Source organism: Dysidea avara, chromosome 1, assembly GCF_963678975.1.
Source record: "Dysidea avara chromosome 1, odDysAvar1.4, whole genome shotgun sequence".
NCBI lineage: Eukaryota > Metazoa > Porifera > Demospongiae > Dictyoceratida > Dysideidae > Dysidea > Dysidea avara.
The window spans coordinates 51,455,425-51,477,169 of NC_089272.1; the positions used below are offsets into that span (position 1 = coordinate 51,455,425).

The following is a 21,745-nucleotide window of genomic DNA, read 5'->3' on the forward strand; positions in this document are numbered from 1 at the left end:
ATGTGCACATCCTTAAGCAGAATTAGTGGGAGCTAATGTTATCTTCATCTAATTTTATACCTCGAATTCTCAACTTACATACATTGAACAGTATAAATCAATATGGTAGAATAGTATTTTTTTAAATCCTAGGTAATGTAGATATCTGTTACATCACAGGTGATGCAGTTGACAGGGCTGGATGGAGAGCAGGTCATACTATTATTAGAAGATCATCATTTTGTGGACACAGCTCTGATGGAGTTGACCAACAGCTTACTCAGTGCTGGAGAAGTTCCCGGCCTTTACACTAGTGAAGAACTTGAGCCACTACTGGCACCTCTGAGAGACCTTGCCTCTCAGGAAGGATACAGAGGAACTCTGTTCTCTTACTATTGTTCAAGGATCAAGTCTAATCTTCATGTTGTGTTGATAATGGATTCTTCAAATCCAAACTTTGCAAGACACTGCGAATCTAATCCAGCATTCTACACTCGTTGTTCTTTCCAGAGCATGGAATTCTGGTCCTATACTAGTATGATACAAATCCCTCGTATGTTGTTGAGTGGGTATAGTACTAAGGGTGGGTCCATGGCTGTGACAAATGATCGACCTTTGTCTGGTGGGGATGAACTATTAAAGGCATTTCTGCACATCCACCAGAGCTGTCTATCCAGTGGGGCCACCCCTAGGAGATATATGACCTTACTGAAGACCTACCAAGCTGTCTATAGTGAGAAGAAACAGAAGATCCTGAAGAAACAGAGCCATTTACAGGTGTGAACCTTTAGAATTTACATCTAGGGCATAACATTACCTCTCCACATTCTGCACAACTGCATGTATACTTGGGTACATACAAACATATTCTTTAGAGTAGATTTATTTACTGAATGCTCGAAAAAGTTTGTACGTATAGTTTGCCTGTTATTCTATTACAGGCTGGCTTGTCAAAACTCAATGAGGCCACTACTCTGGTTGATGAGCTTAAACGTAAAGCTGCTGAACAGAGTGCACTGTTAGCTCAGAAACAAACAGAAGCTGACGAAGCCTTGAAGGAGATTACTGTTAGTATGCAGGTACGTATGACAACGTATGTGTACTGTAGCTCTCATACAGTATGTTAATACTAAGGTTGTGTTGAAAACAACGTATAAATATATATACGTATCAACTTGCTTACATGTGCACTCCAGAATTTTATAGTTACCAATGGCACTGTAAACAAGGCAACCAACTTACGTATGCTATCAGTAGTAGCAGTGCCTATACATAGGTACATATATATTTAGTCCAAATTACCACTATCCAGCAAGCCAGTGAGCAGAAGACTGAAGTTGAGAAAGTGAAGCAACAACAATCGGAAGAGAGAGGAAAGCTAGAGAAGAGAAAGAAAGCTATTGACATAGAGCTATCCACCATTGAGCCACTGGTCAAGGAAGCCAAAGAGGCTGTTGGTAATATCAAGACAGAGACACTGTCTGAGATAAGGGCACTCCGTATGCCACCTGATGTAATTAGGGACATCTTGGAGGCTGTGCTTAGACTAATGGGAACCTTTGATACTTCATGGGGGAACATGAGAAGGTATAGAGTGAAGCATAAGTAGCACTTTTGTAGCTAGACATTGGTACGCAAGCAAATGAAAATTATTGCTTTTCAGGAATGGGTTTACATTTAAATCAGAGCTTCCTATTTTCTCTATATTGATATGTATACACTGTATGCAACCTCATTGTACATAGGTGTACAGCATGCAAGATACCTATACAATCTATTCAAGTATTCAAAAGGTGCATAAACAAGGCTTTTCATTTTGAGCCCTTGTAGCTCAGTGGTTAGAGCACTAGTCTAGTAAACCAGGGGTTAAGAGTTCAATTCTCTTCTGGGGCTTTATCTTTTGCTTTTATGGCTATGTATGTTTTAAAGCTTATTCAAACACCACATAGGAAGAGATTTAGCAAAATTTGAACGATATGTACATCCATTTTTGTACAGCTTGCATGCACATAAAATAATTGAAAAAAAGAGCCCCAGAAGAGAATTGAACTCCTGACCCCTGGTTTACTAGACCAGTGCTCTAACCACTGAGCTACAAGGGCTTGTTGTGTACACTGCTATAGAATTATACACTTTTGTATCATTCAATGAATCAGTTAAGTGTTGTGAGATAAAAATTTAAAAAAAGTAATGATAGTAAAAAAAAATTTATTTAAGAATGATAAACAGCCCCAGAAGAGATTTGAACTCTTGACCCCTGGTTTACAAGACCAGTGCTCTAACCACTGAGCTACAAGGGCTAACTGATATAGCGGTTACTACATTTGTACTCTTATTAACAAGACCAATAAAGACTTAGTACACACATACAGCATGCACATGCACAATACACTTATACTGTACACACATACTTATACAGCTGTGTGTAGTTTGTACATACATATGAAAGTACAAACTGTAAGATGAAATCTGATACTTCTATAAGTATTGTATGCATCACAGTATGTGCATATGCATTGAATGTTGTGGGGTTTATGTATAACCTGTTGTTTAGCTTCTTGGCAAAGCGTGGTGTGAAGGAGGAGATTATGTCATTTAATGCCCGAAAGATCTCTCCAGAAATTCGTGACAGTGTTCAAGAATTATTGGAAAAGAATAAGAAATCTTTTGATCCTGCTGTAAGTCTAACATCACACCTTTTATTTTAACTATAAGAGTTGACCATCATTTTATATGTGTATCTGTGTGACCTTAAATTTTGACTCTTATTTTGAGTTAGACACCCCTACATACATATGCTTGTACATACTCATGTGTACATGTAATATGAAGTTTCTATGGAATATTGTCCCTAGAAGTGATACACAATAGGTGAATGTTATTAAGTAGATGTTACACATTTTATTTCACTAGGTGGCTAAACGTGCTAGTGTAGCAGCTGCCCCACTAGCAAGTTGGGTGAAGGCCAATGTGACGTACTCTGTTGTACTGGAGAAGATCAATCCTCTTGAACAGGAGCAAACGTCTCTGTCCAAGTAATGTTTGCAGTGTACAGTGAAAACTCAGTCATCATGAATGAAGACAGTGAAGACAATATTCATAACTTATTATTGAGGCTATGTATGCACTAGTAGATAGCATTTTGAAAGATTATGAAGAAACTTCAGCAACAACTCTAGTAGAGTATTCATTGTGGTGTACCTATAGAAATAGTGCTTGAGGTTTCACTGTACAGTAGTAACGATAGTGTTCTTGTACATATGAATAGAATTTACTTTCTTACAGCTGTATCAGCATTATCATTTGTGTTTGTGTAGAAATCTTGAGAAATCTGTGAGCCGCCTAAGAAAGCTGAATCATGCTCTTGAAGGCTTAGACAAGAAAGTGCTAGAACTCAGAACAAAGTACAGACATGCAAAATTTACTATGATATGTCACAAATGTGTGTTATTCTTTTGCATTCAGATTTGAACAGCGTACTACAGAAGCAGCCAAACTCAAGTTAGACGTGGATAAGGCAAATGAGACAATTGGAGCAGCCGAGAACTTGATCGGTAAACTAGAGGGAGAGTACAAGAGATGGTCATCACAGGTAAACTATAGCATGTAAACAGTAACTGTAACCTGATTATACATTGGGGCCAATATTTATTAAGATGGTTATATGAGCAGATCACTACCTAATGTAACAGTCAGCTTTCTAAGTGAGGATTTGGCCTTGCAAATTTGTGTAGTTAATCTGGTTCTTGCTATCAATGCTACACTTGGCATGTGTAGAGAGGTGACTATTTCATAGCTTCAAAGTTTTTCTTTTTTACCAACAGCATGAATTCTTCCTGCTAGACTGCTACACATACTGCACAACATAGATATACATGATATCTACATTCTCAGGTTAAAGATCTCAAGGAGGAGTTAGACCAGCTACCCAAGAGGACATTGCTAGCAGCAGGTTTTATCACTTACCTCAGTCAGGCCTCTGAGGGAGAGCGACGCAGCAAGTTGTCTGACTGGGTCAACCATCTTAACCTGGAATCCTTTAATCTAAGGTATAACCAGTTATGTTAGACACTTCATTGTTACAAAAAAAGCTATAAACGTACATATGATGTGCCAGTAGTATGTATCTGTGTACAATGTATATATGTACGTACCTACACACGTATATAAATGATTGACATGCATAGTTGCTGTAATATATGTGGTACAATGTATACATAAAGATATATTTACCAGTCAATGTTACTACTCTTCGTTTGTTGTTGTTCTAAGGTACTTCTTGAGTACTGAAAGTGAACAGTTGGTGTGGAAAGGAGAGGGACTACCCTCTGATGATCTCAGTGTGGAGAATGCTCTAGTTATACTACAAGTAAGGGTGCATGGCTGAGCTGATGTGTCCATATCACAGTTCAGCATACAATACATATGTACATTAGTATTTACATAAACACAGACTCTGTGTTAGCATTCACTATTTTGTGTACATAATGTTTATGAGTAGATGATGCGTTTTGTAGTAACACAGATGGTTCAAATGAGCAACACATGACGTACAGCATGTATTATAGACTTCAGTTAGGCTATTGTGTAAGAGTTTTGCCTTGTCTGTATAGGGACAATTGTGTCCATTTCTCATTGATCCATCGCAACGAGCTACTGAGTGGCTGAAAGTTCACTTGAAGGAACAAAGATTGGAAGTGGTCAACCAGCAGGTTTGTAGTTTGTATAAGTGAAAATAATTCTTGTGTTACTTTTAACACTGTCACTCTGTTGTACTTAAACCATGTCTTTCAGTGTAAAGTTCATATACACACTCACATACATGAGTAGCTAAATAAGCACAATGGTATGTGTCTATATTAATTTTATTTATTTTGTAGGATTCCAACTTCACCACTTCACTGGAGTTAGCAGTCAGGTTTGGTAAGACGTTGATCATTCAAGAAGTGGATGGAGTAGAGCCAATTCTTTATCCACTGTTGAGGAAGGATCTTGTTAGCCAAGGTTATAAAATTTTCCTTCTGCATGTGTTCAATAACTGTCAATAACACATACAGACTGTACATACATAGATGCCCAACTGTGGACTTGTGGTATATACACATTAGGTTGTCAATGTGTCAGCTCAAGGCTGGAATAAATCTATAAATTCACAGCAATATTTTACATGTACACTTATGTGCACATTGAAACACATGGTTTGAACTACCCTATTTACTTAAAGTCATAATACACCAAAAAAAAAAACAAAAAAAAAACAAGGAAGTGAGCCCCAGAAGAGAATTGAACTCTTGACCCCTGGTTTACGAGACCAGTGCTCTAACCACTGAGCTACAAGGGCTGGCTGTGATCATCATTTTTCTAAGTAGCTTGATAATCAGAACATAAAACAAAAAAGTCATACACAATAAATTGGAGGCTAGGTTAAGTGTATTATATCTAATGCAATTAAAAATTATTATAAGTACAGCACAGAGAATTTTCCAGCAATAAAAAGTAGTGAAACAAGATATCTGTGTGTGTGTATGAATGATGGTATTACAACATAACTCTGTGGGTAATCCCTATACAATGGCACCATATATTCCAGTAGGAATTATTCTAGCTATGCTGTGTGTACGTAGTTATGTTGTACCATTTTACATTGCTAGCTGAACTACATACATACATATTTATAGTACAGAGACAATTAAAGTTACACCATGAATTTGTGTATAAAGTTAGAAATAAAATGAAAGTATACCCACTATAATTCTTGCGTACTTATCTTTACCACAAGGGCCCCAAAAGTAGAACTCTTCTCGCCAAGGTGATATTCTTTTTGTAACAAACCACTGTAAAGAGTTTGGGTGAGCAAAATCTAGCAAAAAATATCAGCCCCAAAAGAGAATTGCGTTTCATCATTAATACAATCAACGCTTACAGTAATGCATTTAGTCAAGTAGCAGCATTGTCAGAACCACATGAAATTATTTTTTTACGAAAATTTTATTTACAACAAGATATCAAGACGCACAGTGGTGTGTCATGCAGTCAAGAAAGCTGGTGCACCACACCATGATTTTAATTATAGCTTTGTGTGTACTAAAATGTATTATTCATTGCAGCCATTTGATGGCGGCCTGTTACATTACATATGCAAAACATCCAAGCTGGGTGTACCTAATGTAACAGGCTTTTGAAGGCCACACCCAGCTTGGATGTTTTGCATAGATTGAATATTACAACAACAACAAAAAAAGAGTTACAAAATTGTGACACACAGTTTGTTCAGCAGATCAATGAAATTAAGAAGAACAACCCTGGAAGAGATTAAAACTCCAATGCTCTTACCAATGAGCAACAAGAGCTGACAACATGAGTATTTAGTGGTTTTATGCATTGTTGAATGATTGTTGCAAAGAGTAAATTGAAAAATTTGAATTAAAAAAAAAATCTAAAGCCCCAGAAGAGAATTGAACTCCTGACCCCTGGTTTACTAGACCAGTGCTCTAGCCACTGAGCTACTAGGGCTAACTGTATGATGAGTTTTTTAACCACATTTTCTGAAGTTAATAAAATCAAAAAAAAAAAAACAGTTACCATTTTTAATGTGCATCAGTACAGCTTTGGTCTAGTGAAACTTTACAGTATTAACAGGACCACTTTCTGAACCAAAACTCATAACCTTAATATTGAGGTGATGTTGTCATGATTTACCTATGTTCAATACCACTTAGTATGGCCACTGTAATGACAATTTCTTTTAAAGAAGTGCTCCTAATTAAGGATTTAATATAGTTTAATGATTGTTCTGTTGCAGGACCTCGTTATGTCGTTCAGATAGGAGATAAAGCTATTGACTATAATGAAGACTTCCGACTCTTCCTGACCACCCGTAACCCTCTACCAGACATCACTTCTGATGCTGCCTCCATTATTTCTGAAGTAAACTTCACTACCACTAAAGCTGGCCTTACAGCACAGGTATACCCGTAGATTGAAATGTGCACCTGCTGTGATTACTGTACTGCAATCAGCTCACCCAGTTTTGTAGCTGTTGTTTGTTTTGTAAATTGACTACATTGTGGTTATGTACAGTAGTTTGCTGGGATATGATACATTTATGACTCCTTCATAAACCTTTTGCATGGTATCTAAGACACATGTACAGCAATAAATTTATGTGTGTACATACAATCTATATGTAGCACTGTAACTACATAATGCTTCACTGTAGCTGCTTGCTGCAACTATCCAACATGAGAAGCCAGAGCTAGAGCAGAGGAAGAGTGAGTTGTTGAAGAAGGAGGAGGATCTGAAGGTACAACTAGCTGCACTGGAGGAGTCCCTGCTACAGGAGTTAGCCATGGCTGAGGGTAACATCCTGGAAAACAAGACATTGTTGGATTCGCTGAATGAGACTAAGGCAAAAGGTATTACCATCGCCAATGCTTTAAAAGAATCCGTAACTCTGCAAGCTTCAATTGACAAGGTACTTCTTGTTTATGTATCTCTTATGTTGAATGAAAAACTACATGTAATAGCAAAGTAAAAAAGGGATGTAGAAGCAAAAGTAGAGCCCCAGAAGAGAATTGAACTCCTGACCCCTGGTTTACTAGACCAGTGCTCTAACCACTGAGCTACAAGGGCTAGCCATAGTATTATGTTGTAGTTCTGTATACTTCTTTACATCAATCATCTAAAGTGGATACAAAAAGGAAATAGAAATAAGCCCCAGAAGAGAATTGAACTCTTGACCCCTGGTTTACAAGACCAGTGCTCTAACCACTGAGCTACAAGGGCTAGCCATAGTATTGTGTTGTAGTTCTGTATACTTCTTTACATCAATCATCTAAAGTGGATGCAAAAAAGAAAAAGAAATAAGCCCCAGAAGAGAATTGAACTCTTGACCCCTGGTTTACAAGACCAGTGCTCTAACCACTGAGCTACAAGGGCTAGCTGTGATGTAAGAATATTTTACTGAAGTTAACTACATATAGTACACTAGTGTTTACGTTCATACACTGTATATGTTCATATATAAACAACGTCAAAAAGTACTTGTCCGTAGGAGAGAGATGCTTATCTACCACTGGCACAACAAGGCAGTACACTGTTCTTTGTGATCAGTGACTTATCAAAGTTGAACAACATGTATCGATTTAGCTTGGCATCATTCTTCAGACTGTTCCAAAGAGCACTGCAGTCAGAAAAGGTGAAGTATTCTGCTCCTGTAATTATACATACACGCCTGTACTGTACACACATAGGATGTCGGCAATACTGAGCTGAGGATAAGAACTTTAGCATCCACAATGCAGTCACTGGTGTATGAGTACATATGTAGATCACTCTTCAAGGTAATTGTGTTTGTGTATGTTGTCGTAGTACTATAGTTCACATGCATGTTGTATATGCAGTAAGTTTGTGTACAGTAGATCTGTGTGCAATTTTGAAGCTGTTTTACATATTTCAGGAGGACAGACTAATGTTTGCAATGCATTTGGTGCATGGAGCACATCCCGAGCTATTCCAGGACAAGGTAAACACGTACTAACAGTATTATAACCAGCTTCAAATAATTCTGATCTTGTTTAACCGGTTGTACATGTTATGTCAGTCAGTCCATCTTCACCATTGTACTAACAATAGACATCTATACAATGTGTACATTTTACAGATGTATTCAGCAAAAAATTCTTCGTATTCTAATGTATTAGGAGTGGGAGTGTTTCATGGGGTTAATAGTGTCAGACTTGTTAAGGAAGAAGGAGTCAATGCAACATTTGAAGGATGCTCTCCCATCATGGTGTAATCCTGAACAAGCACAACAACTTGGCATGCTAAAGGTGAAAACAAGTTGTGCCAATGGTAGCATAGATTTTATGCCTATGTTGTTCATTTGTCAGTTTAGAACACAACATACTGTACATGCATATGTACTTGCATTATGATTTTAAGAATATAAGTAGACTGCATAAATACCACATAATTGTACGTGACTATAAACACAAATAATAAACAATTGAAACAATTGAATGTTTTGACATACATTCATTTGTACTATGTATCATATGTACAGTATACACATACAACAATAATAGCATTTTAATGCAGTATGTATACGTATATGTAGACATGTATAATGTACATACATTTCTTCACAGAACACCTTCCCATCAATGTATGCATCACTGGATCTCGGCAACACTGGACAATGGGCACAGTTTGCCTCCAGTTCTCAATGTGAGAGGGAGTTTCCACCATCACTGATGAAGAAGATATCTCCATTCCAACAAGTACTGTATAAAATCTATGATCATGTGGACTGTACTTACAATAAGATCTGTCAATTCAATTTACACCTTAGGCCACTCCAAATAATTCTCTGTTTCCCATCCTAGACTAAGGCATATTTGCATGCGGGTAGGCAGTCCATTATTCCATTATAAGATTGGCGGCTTCTTAAGCCATTATTTGTCTGGCACAACCATAAAAGCTTGTACCTTCCTTTTTAAGTTGCAAAAAAATAACACTATCATGAGATTTGATAGCACTGTTGATATGTGAGCTGACATTGTTACAAGATGGCTTTACTGAGCCTGTACAGTATGCAAGAATAACCAGAAAATAATGGAAGAATGCGGAATAATGGAATATTTTGAACTGACAGTAACCAGACGCGGGCGGTGAACGGGAAACAGAGATGTTATTCGGAGTGGCTTACATATCCATGTTTTTTGTTTTGTTTTTGTTTTTTAATAAGCATGGTATCTTTTTATTATAGTTTTATATACATGCATAACCTGTGACCAAGTACTGTTTATTGTTCCTGATGACCTGATGTGACATGTACTTTAGGTGCTGATCATTCAAGCTCTGAGACCTGACAGGCTACAAAGTGCAATGGAAATGTTTGCCTCACAATCTCTCCGTATGTGTAGATAATATTTATTGTCCATACAAAGTATCCAGTTTTGGTGTATAGGCTTAAATGAGTTGTCACCAATGTTCAATCTTAGAAGACTGTATGAGACTGAGACATTATCATCTGAGCCAATTCTGCTAGTAATATCTCCGGGAGTGGACCCTTCACAGGTAATCTGACAACTTAGCAAATCTAATTCTATATCTGAGGGTCTTTATTTTTTACATTTTGTGTATATAGAACATGCATACATTAAAATGTGTGTAAAAGCAAACCCTTCTCTGTGTATAGGAGCTACAAGAACTGGCTGATGTGATTGTCGGTAGTGACTGTTATCATCAGGTACATCATATGCATAAGTAATTATCTTGATCAACTATATAGGATACATGCATGTGTATATACGCTGTTGCCACTTGCAAGTTGCATACAGTGTATGGATTCTATAACAATCATTTTGGCGATTGTGTTACAGGTTGCAATGGGTCAAGGTCAGGCCACTGTGGCTATTCAACTGTTGAGGGAGTGTGCTAGTAAGGGACACTGGTTGTGTCTGAAGAATATTCACCTGGTTACTAGCTGGCTACCAGCATTGGAAAAGGTAAGGGGGTATATGCAGACAGTAATTTATGAGATATATTGTACAAACAAATATGTACTTGTATATGCACACCAGATATTATTCTATGGCAGTTTACTGTACATATGATAGCTGCATACAGTACATTAAATATTCAAAGTAAAGATACGTATGTTGTGTATACAATTATTATGTGTTTAAATGTACATTTATCCTATAGGAAATAAAGTCACTGGAACTTCACAACAACTTCAGGTTATGGCTGACTTCTGAGGTTCATCCAAAGTTCCCCACAATATTACTACAGTCCAGCTTCAAAGTCACATATGAGGTACGTGCAATAAGTGTGTGTATTCAGTGTTGTGATTGTGTGTGCACCATATAATGTGCTGACTGCTCTTAACACATCCTTTTCATGTGTACATGTGTGTGTTTACAAATGAGGCTAGGTGTACTGTACATGCAGCTACTGACTTGTACTACACTATTGTAGGCCCCACCAGGAGTAAAGAAGAACTTGCAGAGAACATATGAGTCATGGTCGGCTGATTATATTGGACAAGGAAGCATCCTCAGGGCACAAGCACTCTTCACACTAGCATGGCTTCATGCTGTGGTTCAAGAGAGAAGGACTTATATACCACAGGTACAGTAACACATACTGAACTATGTGTGTATTCCAAAACTATACATGTACTGAAGACATTAACCAAACACAAAGTCACACTTCTCTTTACAAGTAACTTGAGTATCTATAAATAGCTACTTAATAGTTGACAGCTATAAATAGACTATTCACACCCGTGTGATTTATATGATCACTGTGATGTCATGTAGGGATGGTCCAAGTTCTATGAGTTCTCTACATCAGACTTGAGAGCTGCTGCCAACATTATTGATCGCCTGTTCTCATCTCCTGGTATGGGTGTAGTTAGTATGTATGAGATTGTGTATTGGTAATTAGACCTGTAATGAGAAATATCCCCTTAATCACTCTAGGTAAAGTGTCATGGCAGTTTATGCATGGTCTAATGGAGAATGCCATTTATGGAGGAAGAGTAGACAACACTTATGACATGAGAGTACTCCAGTCCTACCTGCTACAACTGTTTGATGCTAAGTTACTAACTGGAGAGGTGAATTACTAAATAGATCATGTGTTACTGTTCTTAATGTCTTCATTACAGAGTGCTTCAAGGGTTAGAATAGCTGGTGCAGTGAGTCTACCTAGTTCTTGTAGGATCCAGGTATGGACAATGATTCCTATGAGTGGCACTGCTACATATTTTTCTCTGTGATATAGGATTATTCCTCAGTCATTGCAGCGCTGCCTGAAACAGACAAACCATCTTTCTTTGGTCTACCTGCCAACATTGAACGTTCAGCACAACAAACCAACAGTGCTAAGGCAAGAATATAACAGTTACTAAATGTATGCGATGTACGTATGTATTCATCAACAAATAGTATGCTAATGTTAAATTAGTTCATTTTGTGCTACAGTACATTATGTATGTATGTATGTATGTATGTATGTATGTATGTATGTATGTATGTGTGTGTGTATATGTATGTATGTATGTGTGTATGTATGTATGTATGTATGTATGTATGTGTGTGTGTGTGTGTATGTATGTATGTATGCATGTATGTATGTATGTATGTATGTGTGTGTATGTGTGTATATGTATGTATGTATGTATGTTTGTGTGTGTGTATGTATGTATGTGTGTGTATGTATGTGTGTATGCAAGTATGTACATACAAACGTATGTACGTACACACGTATGTACGTACATATGTATGTATGGATGCACGTATGTATGCAAATATATAGTGTGGTGGTGCTGTTTCACATTCCATATGTACTGTACCTCCATCAGGTAATATCCCAGTTGAAGGTGTTGATGAGGGCAGACACAATAGCTGACAAATTTGATAGGGAGCAATGGACAAATGAGTTGTCCCCAATACTAACTCTGTGGAAGAAACTTAATCAGGTATTTAGCTAGTATTCAAACTATCAAGGGAAAGATTATAAATTTGCATAGAATGTATCTTAAAGAATGCAGGAATTTCTCAAATACTTATTATATGTGCAATAGTTTTTTTCATAGGGTGATATTTCCTACCCACACATCTTTTAGCACAGTTTATTGCCATTGTACATTATAGGGATCTGAACTGATCAATAAGAAGATATCTCCTCCATCAGATAAAATAGAGTCACCAGTTGCAGCATTTGTTGCTCTGGAGAGATATAATGCAGTCAAACTAGTACAGGTTAGCACAGCTATTTTGTGTGGAGCAGTGTGCTGCTTGCATCCACATGCAGATAGTACAATTTATTCCGAGAATCTTTTACAATTTACTCTTCAGTCACAAACATTCTCCCTAGATTTGTACAACCAGTGAATGTCTATCATGCAAATTATATTTTGTACATAAACTGCACAATTTTCCTATGCAAGTATTTGGCTGTACACAAAGTGTAACTTTGTAAAATATTTATAGTACGTACACGTACATGTAATTTGTTGCATATGGTGTTTGTGTATGATGTAGTTACACATAATGTTTACTGAACAATTGTTTCCTTGTAGACAATTCATTCTAGCCTGTCTGCACTGAACAAAGTACTAAAGGGTGTATCACTGCTCAGCTCAGCAGTGCAGAAGCTGGCCAGTAGTTTGATGAAACACGAGGTACATGTGCTCCTCAAGTATTAATGTACATGATCCCAGTCATTGTATACATTGCCTATTACTATTATGTCATGTTTGTGTATTTATTTTATTTTAAATTTTAATGTTCACCTCAACCTTTTAAATGTATGTTTAGAGAAGTTATGTGTCTGTCTGTCTGTGTCTGTATGTGTGTTGGTGGGTGGGTGGGTGGGTGGATGGATGTATAAGTACAGCATTGTACCTATTCACCCACTGCCTCGACTGTTGAGTGTCATGAATACAAGCACATTGCAATATTGTAAATAGTTTCTGGAGTTGTGCAATGAATATGTGCTCTTTTGTATAGTCTCACATGTATTATACGTAGATACCATCATCCTGGGTGAAGGCATGGGATGGACCTAGTGAACCCCCACAATACTTGCGGTCACTAGTAGCTAAAACACTAGCACTAGGATCATGGGAAGAGAAGGCATCTACCGGAGAACTACTCACTAACACTACACTGGACTTGTCTGAACTATTTCATCCTGACACTTTCCTTAATGCTCTAAGACAACAAACTGCCAGGTATGATTGATTGAAAGCCTATGATACAGTGTGTATGGCATGAACTTTAAGGTAGTGGTCACCTACTGAAATGTATTGTTTTCAAAGCTCCACTGTGAGTACATCTAGCCAAGCGTGACAAAACACTCAGCACCAAGGGATACATCAATTCCTATACTATTCCTATGCTGACTAGCCTGTGTCAAAGAGAAACGATGCTATCATATTTAGCAGAGTACAAAAAAAGCTTTTTTCAACATGCCGCCCTGTGAACAATAGGTCTTCCTCACTGGTATATACATGTACAGTACAAACTGATGCAGAAAGTATTGTAAACTCTCTAGCATACCAACAAAAACCAAAGATGACGTATACCACCAAAGTTTCTTGCATACAACATAAACTCTTTCAAACAAGGTATCTCTGATATCCTACTTTCTTATAGGGTGTCTTCTTCAACAGGCTTGTAATGCTGTGACCCTTAACATGCAGAGGGGCCTTTTAATATTACATAAAAGCTAATCGTATGATGCAACTATGTAAATGGATTCTTGGCTTTACTTTTCAAAGACTTCAAAAATCACTACTTCCAGGTGACCGCCACTTTATCTTTCTTGTTAGTTTTTTGTTTGTTATGCAATCCTGTTTTTCTGCACCAGAGCTGTAAAATGTTCTATGAACAGTCTGAAATTTGTGTGCTCATGGAAATCAGCCGGACTTAATCATTCTGTTAAAGTAAGCAGCACACACACATGTGTGTATACATTAAAGTGTCATGCTGTGCAGTTACTTTTAATGTAGTTGTTTCTGTCATCTTGGTGTTTATGAATCTATATAAGCACTCCAGTTTTATATACCTATTAATTGATGTATCATACATTAAAGAGCAGTAGAATAGGTCAAAGAGTGGGATGGGAAACTTTGACAATGAAAGTTATACTGTGGAATTGGAAGCATACAATGTACATAAAATGGTCTCAGGGAATCAGCCAGAAAATTTTTGTATTTTAGATAGTGTTCCACCAATAATCAGTATCAAATTGGAGTAGATATTTGCTGCTTTGGTATTGATTGATATTGGTTATTAACTTGTACCAATTTTCATAATCATACTAGCAAAATCTGGACTTTGATAGCATAAAAGTGTGGGATTTGTTTTGGTAAGCATTACAACTTGTCAAATTTGCATGACATCGTTGAGATAACCTAACAGAACACTCAGTATGTTATAAAAATCCTAATAGAACAATCACATACAGCTAACTTGGAAATATATATTTGTTATAAACTTTAGTGCAAATAAATACCGGTAGCGCATTACAATACAGCTATGTAGAAGCAATTACAAGTCAGCATAAAAGATATATATATATATAGTAATTTACGGTATCTGTATCGGTGAAATCTAATGGTAAGAATCAGGATTGGATTGGATTGGCATGTTGCTGTATTGGTGGAACAAGCTCAGAAGTGGTATTTAAATTTGTTGTTTGTTGTTAGCTATAAGCAAATTTAGTAGCTAGTTACATAATTAATGTGGCTGTTCTATTAGAGTGGTTGAGTGCTCTAATATACATAATGTGAGTAATTGTTTTGTATTGTCTACAGGTGGCTGGTCTACAGTTAGAGGGCTGTAGTTTTGATGGCTCAAGGTTGACAGAGAACCAGCACAATTCTCCCAGTCTGTCTGCTCTCCCAGTCTGTTCAATTGCATGGATACACAAGGTACAGAACAGACCTACATACGTACACCAGTAGAATCATTAGTACAGTAGGTGTAGCCACTTTAATAGTCAGAACAAGAGTGCCTTTTATCGGAGGCTCTGTATTAAGATTGTTCTGTTTAATTCAGTCTATTTGTTACCTGTGTGAATCAAGTTTAGATATCCATTTGAAACCTTCTTGTTGGTTCTATGCTACTGTAACAGTGTATGCATGCAATGTACAGTACATACATGCATACATAATATGTACAGTACATAGTGACTGCATAATAGTTACGTATGCATAACTGAATACCATTTTGCTATACACTTTATCAACAGGAGACGTCTCCACCATATCCACCTGGTGACTGTATAATACTACCAGTTTACTATGACAGTACAAGAGAAAAACTGGTGACTTGTTTTAGTATTCCTTGTAGTGGTAAAGTGACTCCGTGGATACAATGTGGAGCAGCCATCTTCTTAAAGAACACTTCCTAGTGATTAAAACTATAACATGTAGTAAAATTATTATAGTGTATATGGATTGTGTGTATTGTAAATTTCTATGGTATGTAGTAAGTAAGTACACACTGGATGTTGTTCATGTCACTTGTGTTGATGCTATGGAATAAGTGTCAAATTTCCAGCACTTTGGTATCCACACAATAACAGCCAAGCTGTCAAAAAGGGTGCAGCCTTGGGTGAAAAAAATCGTGAAATCAAAAGTGGAGGCCAAGAAATGGCTGCAATAATATTAATGTTAATAATGTACTGTTAAAATTTATTAGCATTGACATCATTGTAGCCACTTCTTGGCTGCCACCTTTGATTTTACAACTGCAGCTACTCAGTACCGGACGGCGAGATCAGCAAGTGATTCGTGTGATTGGATAGTACTCGAGTGGAAATTTTATTACTTCATCCTGTTAGTTGAGGCTAAGCTCCAGACAACTGATAGGGCCTGTTCAAACTGGCACTGAGACAGGTCATGGATCTGAGCTCCACTGCTACTACGATCAAAAGTAAGCTATGAATGCTACTACAGGCCTATGTGCTTCCAATTTTGGCACAGTACGTACTTTAATAAGCTGTAACTAGCTAGCTGTGCTACAACAAAAAACTAAACAAATTAGTATTTTAAAAATTGTTAATTTAAAAATGAATTAGGGATCTATGCAATAAAAAGTAGTGAAACAAGAGATGAATGATGGTATTACAGCATAGCTCGATGGGAACTCCCTACTTTGGCACGTTAGTTATTGTTCAATGCCAAAGTAGGGACTTTCCCACCGAGCTATGCTGTAATACCATCATTCGTCTCTTGTTTCACTACTTTTTATTGCATAGATCCCTACTTCATTTTTAAATTAACAATTTTTAAAATACTAGTTGTACGATGGTATGCCATAATCACCTGTCAGACTGAAGCAACGTTGAACAGTGAAAAATCAAGCCATAGCCCCAGCCACAGACTGTTGAGTTACGCATGTCTGTAGGAATCACTAAATAAGTCAGTCAGCAATATATAGAAAATTCCTCAAAATACCGGTATACATTTTGTAGCAACTTATTGGACGTGTTTCAGGTCATACTGAAGACGCCTTTTTAGGTTTGGTACACACCAATGCTGCCAAGGCACCATGAGGGTATTGTAAGGCTGGATTCTGGTCAATATTAATTTTTATTGAATGAGAAAGTGCAAACTTCCATGATCCTCATTATATAGTTACTACTGTACTGTATTATATAGTGTGTATGTGTCTGTGTGTCTCCAGGAAAGCTAGGGATATATAGTAAAGATTATGGGTCATTAATAATATGTATGGTGAGAGTTTATAATATTTTTATGTCAAGGATTTATATGACTGAAAGTTGTAGCTTTATTGTAACTTTTGTATGCACCCCCTCAGAACCCCTCAGAACTGGAATTTTACAGTCTCGATTTCCCACTACTCATAAGAGCATGCAGCTTATTTCTGTAAGTCTGTATACTGATAATGCTTACAAAGTACGCAAATTTATACAAACACAAGTATGACTTTTATGGTACAATAGGTAATGGGGTAGGCCCCGGTAAAATACCTATACATCATAACATGTGATAAGAGCTTAACCTAAGTGGTTTCGGCCAAAAACCAAAACAAAGAACGGAACCACTAAGCAGTTTAACGTCATACTCAGGACACCAGAGTTTCTTTAAGCGTCAGTTTCTTCATCTTCCCCTGGCTCAAATTTGCTCTCTAGTGTAAGTCCCATTCTTGCGAGTGCCTGCTTCTTGCTATTCCCCTGCAGCATGATGGATCTAAGTTGCTAGGTAAATCCATAACTGGCTTCAACTGATCATGATGCCTTAGTGAACCATCCCCACCTTGTTACTCTAATATCAACTAGTAGGTCCCTTCCCTGCATCCTGGGCGAGTTGTTCTCAAGTCCCAGTACTAGTATCTGTGGATCTATATCAGGCGACTTTGCATTCTTAAGGATGTCCTCAGTGTCCCCAATTATGGCAGTATCTCTTTTTGATGGGTAATAGGTGATCTTATTCCTATGGGCATTGACCATTGGTATTCTTCCATCAAAAACCTGGTCACTGTTAAAGGTACTACCCGCAGTATAAGTCCCTACCCAGTTCCCAGTGAAGATGTAGCCAACATCTGTCAATACTGAGTATTTCTGTGTGGTGCCAGTTTCAAACACCTGACTGCCGGGAACGCTCCTGGGTGTTATAATTGTAATTGCCTCCACTGTAAACCAGGCTGGTTGGTAATACACATGCAATACAAACTGAAATTACAGTGTAAACAAAATAGAACCAAAAACATTTATAATCAAACTCGCATCAGAATTTAAAAATCAAAACGGGTCATCACCAATAATATAACTCTAACAGTACAATAATAATTTTATGAAGTATTTATAGTCAAGCAGTCTCATTCAAACAGCTCTTTGTGGAAGTGGAGCAACAACTGCTGTGTTGAACTTGTACCTGTTAAGCAAATTCTTTAATTTTCTCACCATTTGGTCACGAACCTGTTTGAAATACAGTCCATATACAACAAGATGGAGAAGTAGCACTACATATGCGATGTTCGGATGCAAGGCTTGTTCCACTCTCATAATGACTAGATCATCCCAAAGTAGCTTTGATATGTTCAACAGTAGCACAAACAAAAATGCAATCATTGAACTCCCAATTATAAGCATTAACAATGTTACCATAGGCTTTAGGTCCTTCTTTAGTTTGTTGTGCTTTTTCTTCAACGATTGAACTCCACTGCTGCCCCCCGATAACCTGGTTTCCTTCTCAATTTGTTTGTGGACTTTATAAGCTTTGATGGATAAGTAGATGTTAAGTGATATTGTAAGTGATGATGCCATGAATACCAGTAACATGTGAAAAATAAAACGTTTTGAAATCACAATAAGTGATACACAAAAATCATACTGTCATAGACTATCATAGTCATTTAAAAGAGTATCAACTGACAATGAAATAGCCAAAGCCCATGTAATAATGATTATGCTAGCAACAGCACGAGGCGTCATAATTCTTTTATGCTTGTAAGGAAATGCTACACCTATCACCTTATCGAATGATATCATCAAGTATGTGAAATGTACTTCCACAATTGGTGAGAAAAAGAATTGTCTTGCTTTGCAGCTTAGCAAATCCACCCCAATCACATAATCAATAGTGACAGCAGTCTGAAAAATCACCAGTATCATGCCAGTTATCATCAGGTTAGCCACAAAGATGTCATGAGGTTTGTGCAAACTTCTTGTAGCTTTGATGGTGATGAAAACCCAACCAGCCATTAGAAAGATCACCATGGTCATGATCAACTGTAACACCAAGGACAAGTAGGCAACATACCCTGACAGAGAAGGAATTTGTTGATCACCAGTTGAGGTTGTTTCCTGACTCACCCCAGAACCAAAAACAGACATCTCAGCAAACTCATCCATTCCTGAAACTCTCACATGCAGTTTCACTTCTTTTTTCTGTACTTTGAGGCATTGTGATGTAATACTATGAAGCCTACAGTTTACTTTAACCAGACTCTGATAATTAACACTATTTGTGCGAAAAGGGGTCTTATATAGCCTTACCAATTGTTTGTACTTGGCAATCCATAACTTGACTTGCGAGAACATATTATACAGTTACCGTACTTGCCTGAAATTTGGTCACCGTACACTCTTAACATAACACTATTCCTGGATGTAATTTTAAGACAATGCGTTAAACACTTGACGAGTTATGACTCATCAAACTTGGAAAGGCTATAAGACACCTTTTCGCAGATCCTGTCACATTTAAGGGAAATAACAATTATAAAACTAAGAAAGTGTTTACAAATGTATAAGTGTTTTTCCTCCCTGTGTGTAGTCTTCGTTTGCTAAGTTTTCACAGTAATAATAAATAAATAAAGCACCTGTGATAACTATACTATACATGCAGGATGAGAATATATTATCCCAATTATTTCACCCATGTTCCAATTAGTAATTACGTAACACTTTGTAACCTATTATTATTATTAGTATTATAGTAGTTGGTGCTACTACTAAAACACAAAAGCAATTATTATTATTACTCACACAACCCTTCTTGTTTTGGTTGTATCCCAGTTAATTATTTGGTTGAATTATTTTTTTAATTCACCGTCTAAATTTGAATTCTTTACTTTAGAAGTTTGAAAAACAAAGAAAAAATTGTATTCAATTGCACAGCAGTATTGTATTTAATTGCACAGCAGTATAAAGTAATTTGCTTTTTTTGCTGTAAAATAATATTTTCGTATGCAAAATTTGTACGAAAATTTCTTGCACGAAAATTTTTATGCACGATCGAACTACTCTAATAGAGCAGTCATTCATGTAAATCAAACGAAAATATTTTTACACGAAAATGTTATCACGAAATTTTTTTCACAAAAATAAAGCGAATTACGGTATTTTTCAGATGCTTTATACTTCATAACAAAGTCACAGACAATCAGCAAGAACTGCTAGTCACATTATATAGCTCTAGACCTATGATAACATCTGTTCTATATATATGCAGATGAGATACATAGGTTCAAAGTTATCCTGTGAAAATTAGGGACCCGCCGATTATGCTCATAATTTTACCTATTATGCTATGCTGCACTGCTCAAAAATTTACCCATTATGCTTAAATTTATGCTCAATACTTACCTATTATGCTCAAATTATGCCCAATTATTTATGCCTCAGTTCTCATGCTCTACTAATAATTTCCAGTTTATGGATAAATAATAAGTGGCGCTGAAGCACAAACTTACTTGTCAAACTGCATATTACAGAGAAGATCGATATACTCTAATAGAACAGTCAGCTATATGATTGTTCTATTAGAGTTACTGACTGTTCTATTAGAGTATATCGATCTTTCTGTGATAGCTACTTTGATAAGCAAGGATTCATACTATTACACAAATATTCTACCCATTATGCTAGCATTATGCTCAATGCTTTCAGGCACCTATTATGCTCATAATTATGCCAGCATAATCGGCGGGTCCCTAGTGAAAATTTGCTCCTTGTAAAGGTACAGTAGCCCATTATGTATCAGATTTTGACACAGAATTACTAATGCACTGAAACCACAAAGTACAAAGCATTAGATTATAATTTAGATACAATTAATAGGTTCATTATAGCTATCTGCTGGAATTGGTAAAAAACCACTAACTGTCAAAAGTCACCTTTGAATGCTCCAGACAATGTTTCAATATTATGAACTGGTTACCACAAGAACTGTTAATATATGTACCAGTTACACTAATATAATTATACATTTCTACATTTGACATAAATTTTGCAGGAAAATGATGGTTTCTTGCTCTCATCAAGTATAGACATTACAAACACTGTACTCCATTCCAGACCATGGTGTACCTTTTCTAATACTCTCTGCAAGACTATTTATTTGTCAGAAATTTAATTTCATGATATGGCAGATATTTGCCAACATTGCTGCATTAAATTTATTGTGGACGATTGTGATAGCTATTGTGTTAGGCTTTGTGTATTATTAAAAAAATAATGTATTTTCATTAACATTATTGCAGCCATTTCATGGCCAACACCTTTGAGTTCACTTTTTCACCCAAGCTTTTGAAAGCTGCACTCTTTCATACAGCTTGGCTGTTTTAGCATGGATATTATTATAGTTATTAATAATAATGCACTCCCTTAATTGTGACTAGCATGGATTGAAATAGATAATTTAATTTGAAATAATTATCCACTTCTTATGCTGCCATAGCACTCTAGCATGTTATGCTGACATATTAAAGCTGAG

At 36.8% G+C, this 21,745-nt stretch overlaps 2 protein-coding genes and 8 non-coding genes across 10 annotated transcripts in view; 2 read left to right on the plus strand and 8 right to left on the minus strand.

The window, feature by feature from the left end:
- Window positions 1–16,054, plus strand: part of LOC136268340 (cytoplasmic dynein 2 heavy chain 1-like) — an 82,881-nt gene extending 66,827 nt beyond the window's left edge. Inside the window, exons 42-76 of the mRNA XM_066063647.1 lie at window positions 160–756; window positions 921–1,058; window positions 1,292–1,566; window positions 2,534–2,657; window positions 2,893–3,014; window positions 3,297–3,383; window positions 3,445–3,571; window positions 3,874–4,028; window positions 4,252–4,348; window positions 4,593–4,691; window positions 4,860–4,983; window positions 6,782–6,945; window positions 7,199–7,453; window positions 8,033–8,176; window positions 8,232–8,321; window positions 8,438–8,503; window positions 8,682–8,810; window positions 9,129–9,260; window positions 9,823–9,895; window positions 9,950–10,059; window positions 10,181–10,231; window positions 10,365–10,490; window positions 10,690–10,800; window positions 10,963–11,115; window positions 11,307–11,388; window positions 11,469–11,605; window positions 11,657–11,716; window positions 11,773–11,877; window positions 12,353–12,469; window positions 12,645–12,752; window positions 13,073–13,174; window positions 13,524–13,726; window positions 14,365–14,440; window positions 15,314–15,430; window positions 15,751–16,054. Coding sequence (XP_065919719.1) covers window positions 160–756; window positions 921–1,058; window positions 1,292–1,566; window positions 2,534–2,657; window positions 2,893–3,014; window positions 3,297–3,383; window positions 3,445–3,571; window positions 3,874–4,028; window positions 4,252–4,348; window positions 4,593–4,691; window positions 4,860–4,983; window positions 6,782–6,945; window positions 7,199–7,453; window positions 8,033–8,176; window positions 8,232–8,321; window positions 8,438–8,503; window positions 8,682–8,810; window positions 9,129–9,260; window positions 9,823–9,895; window positions 9,950–10,059; window positions 10,181–10,231; window positions 10,365–10,490; window positions 10,690–10,800; window positions 10,963–11,115; window positions 11,307–11,388; window positions 11,469–11,605; window positions 11,657–11,716; window positions 11,773–11,877; window positions 12,353–12,469; window positions 12,645–12,752; window positions 13,073–13,174; window positions 13,524–13,726; window positions 14,365–14,440; window positions 15,314–15,430; window positions 15,751–15,912 — 4,818 coding nt within the window. The 3' untranslated portion in view covers window positions 15,913–16,054. The remainder of the gene's footprint in view (window positions 1–159; window positions 757–920; window positions 1,059–1,291; window positions 1,567–2,533; window positions 2,658–2,892; window positions 3,015–3,296; window positions 3,384–3,444; window positions 3,572–3,873; window positions 4,029–4,251; window positions 4,349–4,592; window positions 4,692–4,859; window positions 4,984–6,781; window positions 6,946–7,198; window positions 7,454–8,032; window positions 8,177–8,231; window positions 8,322–8,437; window positions 8,504–8,681; window positions 8,811–9,128; window positions 9,261–9,822; window positions 9,896–9,949; window positions 10,060–10,180; window positions 10,232–10,364; window positions 10,491–10,689; window positions 10,801–10,962; window positions 11,116–11,306; window positions 11,389–11,468; window positions 11,606–11,656; window positions 11,717–11,772; window positions 11,878–12,352; window positions 12,470–12,644; window positions 12,753–13,072; window positions 13,175–13,523; window positions 13,727–14,364; window positions 14,441–15,313; window positions 15,431–15,750) is intronic.
- Window positions 1,800–1,872, plus strand: Trnat-agu (transfer RNA threonine (anticodon AGU)). Its single transcript has one exon. It is a non-coding gene; the product is annotated as a tRNA-Thr (tRNA).
- On the minus strand, window positions 2,009–2,081 carry Trnat-agu (transfer RNA threonine (anticodon AGU)). The gene has a single exon. It is a non-coding gene; the product is annotated as a tRNA-Thr (tRNA).
- On the minus strand, window positions 2,207–2,279 carry Trnat-ugu (transfer RNA threonine (anticodon UGU)). The gene has a single exon. It is a non-coding gene; the product is annotated as a tRNA-Thr (tRNA).
- Window positions 5,248–5,320, minus strand: Trnat-cgu (transfer RNA threonine (anticodon CGU)). The gene has a single exon. It is a non-coding gene; the product is annotated as a tRNA-Thr (tRNA).
- Trnat-agu (transfer RNA threonine (anticodon AGU)) lies at window positions 6,420–6,492 on the minus strand. The gene has a single exon. It is a non-coding gene; the product is annotated as a tRNA-Thr (tRNA).
- On the minus strand, window positions 7,539–7,611 carry Trnat-agu (transfer RNA threonine (anticodon AGU)). The gene has a single exon. It is a non-coding gene; the product is annotated as a tRNA-Thr (tRNA).
- Window positions 7,692–7,764, minus strand: Trnat-ugu (transfer RNA threonine (anticodon UGU)). The gene has a single exon. It is a non-coding gene; the product is annotated as a tRNA-Thr (tRNA).
- Trnat-ugu (transfer RNA threonine (anticodon UGU)) lies at window positions 7,845–7,917 on the minus strand. The gene has a single exon. It is a non-coding gene; the product is annotated as a tRNA-Thr (tRNA).
- A 2,807-nt stretch (window positions 16,055–18,861) lies between the features above and the next one.
- LOC136247358 (olfactory receptor 11A1-like) lies at window positions 18,862–19,380 on the minus strand. Its single transcript, XM_066038977.1, has one exon. The coding sequence runs from the start codon at window positions 19,378–19,380 to the stop codon at window positions 18,862–18,864; it is 519 nt and encodes a 172-aa protein (XP_065895049.1).
- Window positions 19,381–21,745: the final 2,365 nt, after the last annotated feature.

Bases quoted from the DNA above. Each gene is read 5' to 3' on its own strand.
- LOC136247358 (XM_066038977.1), bottom strand. From the start codon at position 19,380: ATGGATGAGTTTGCTGAGATGTCTGTTTTTGGTTCTGGGGTGAGTCAG.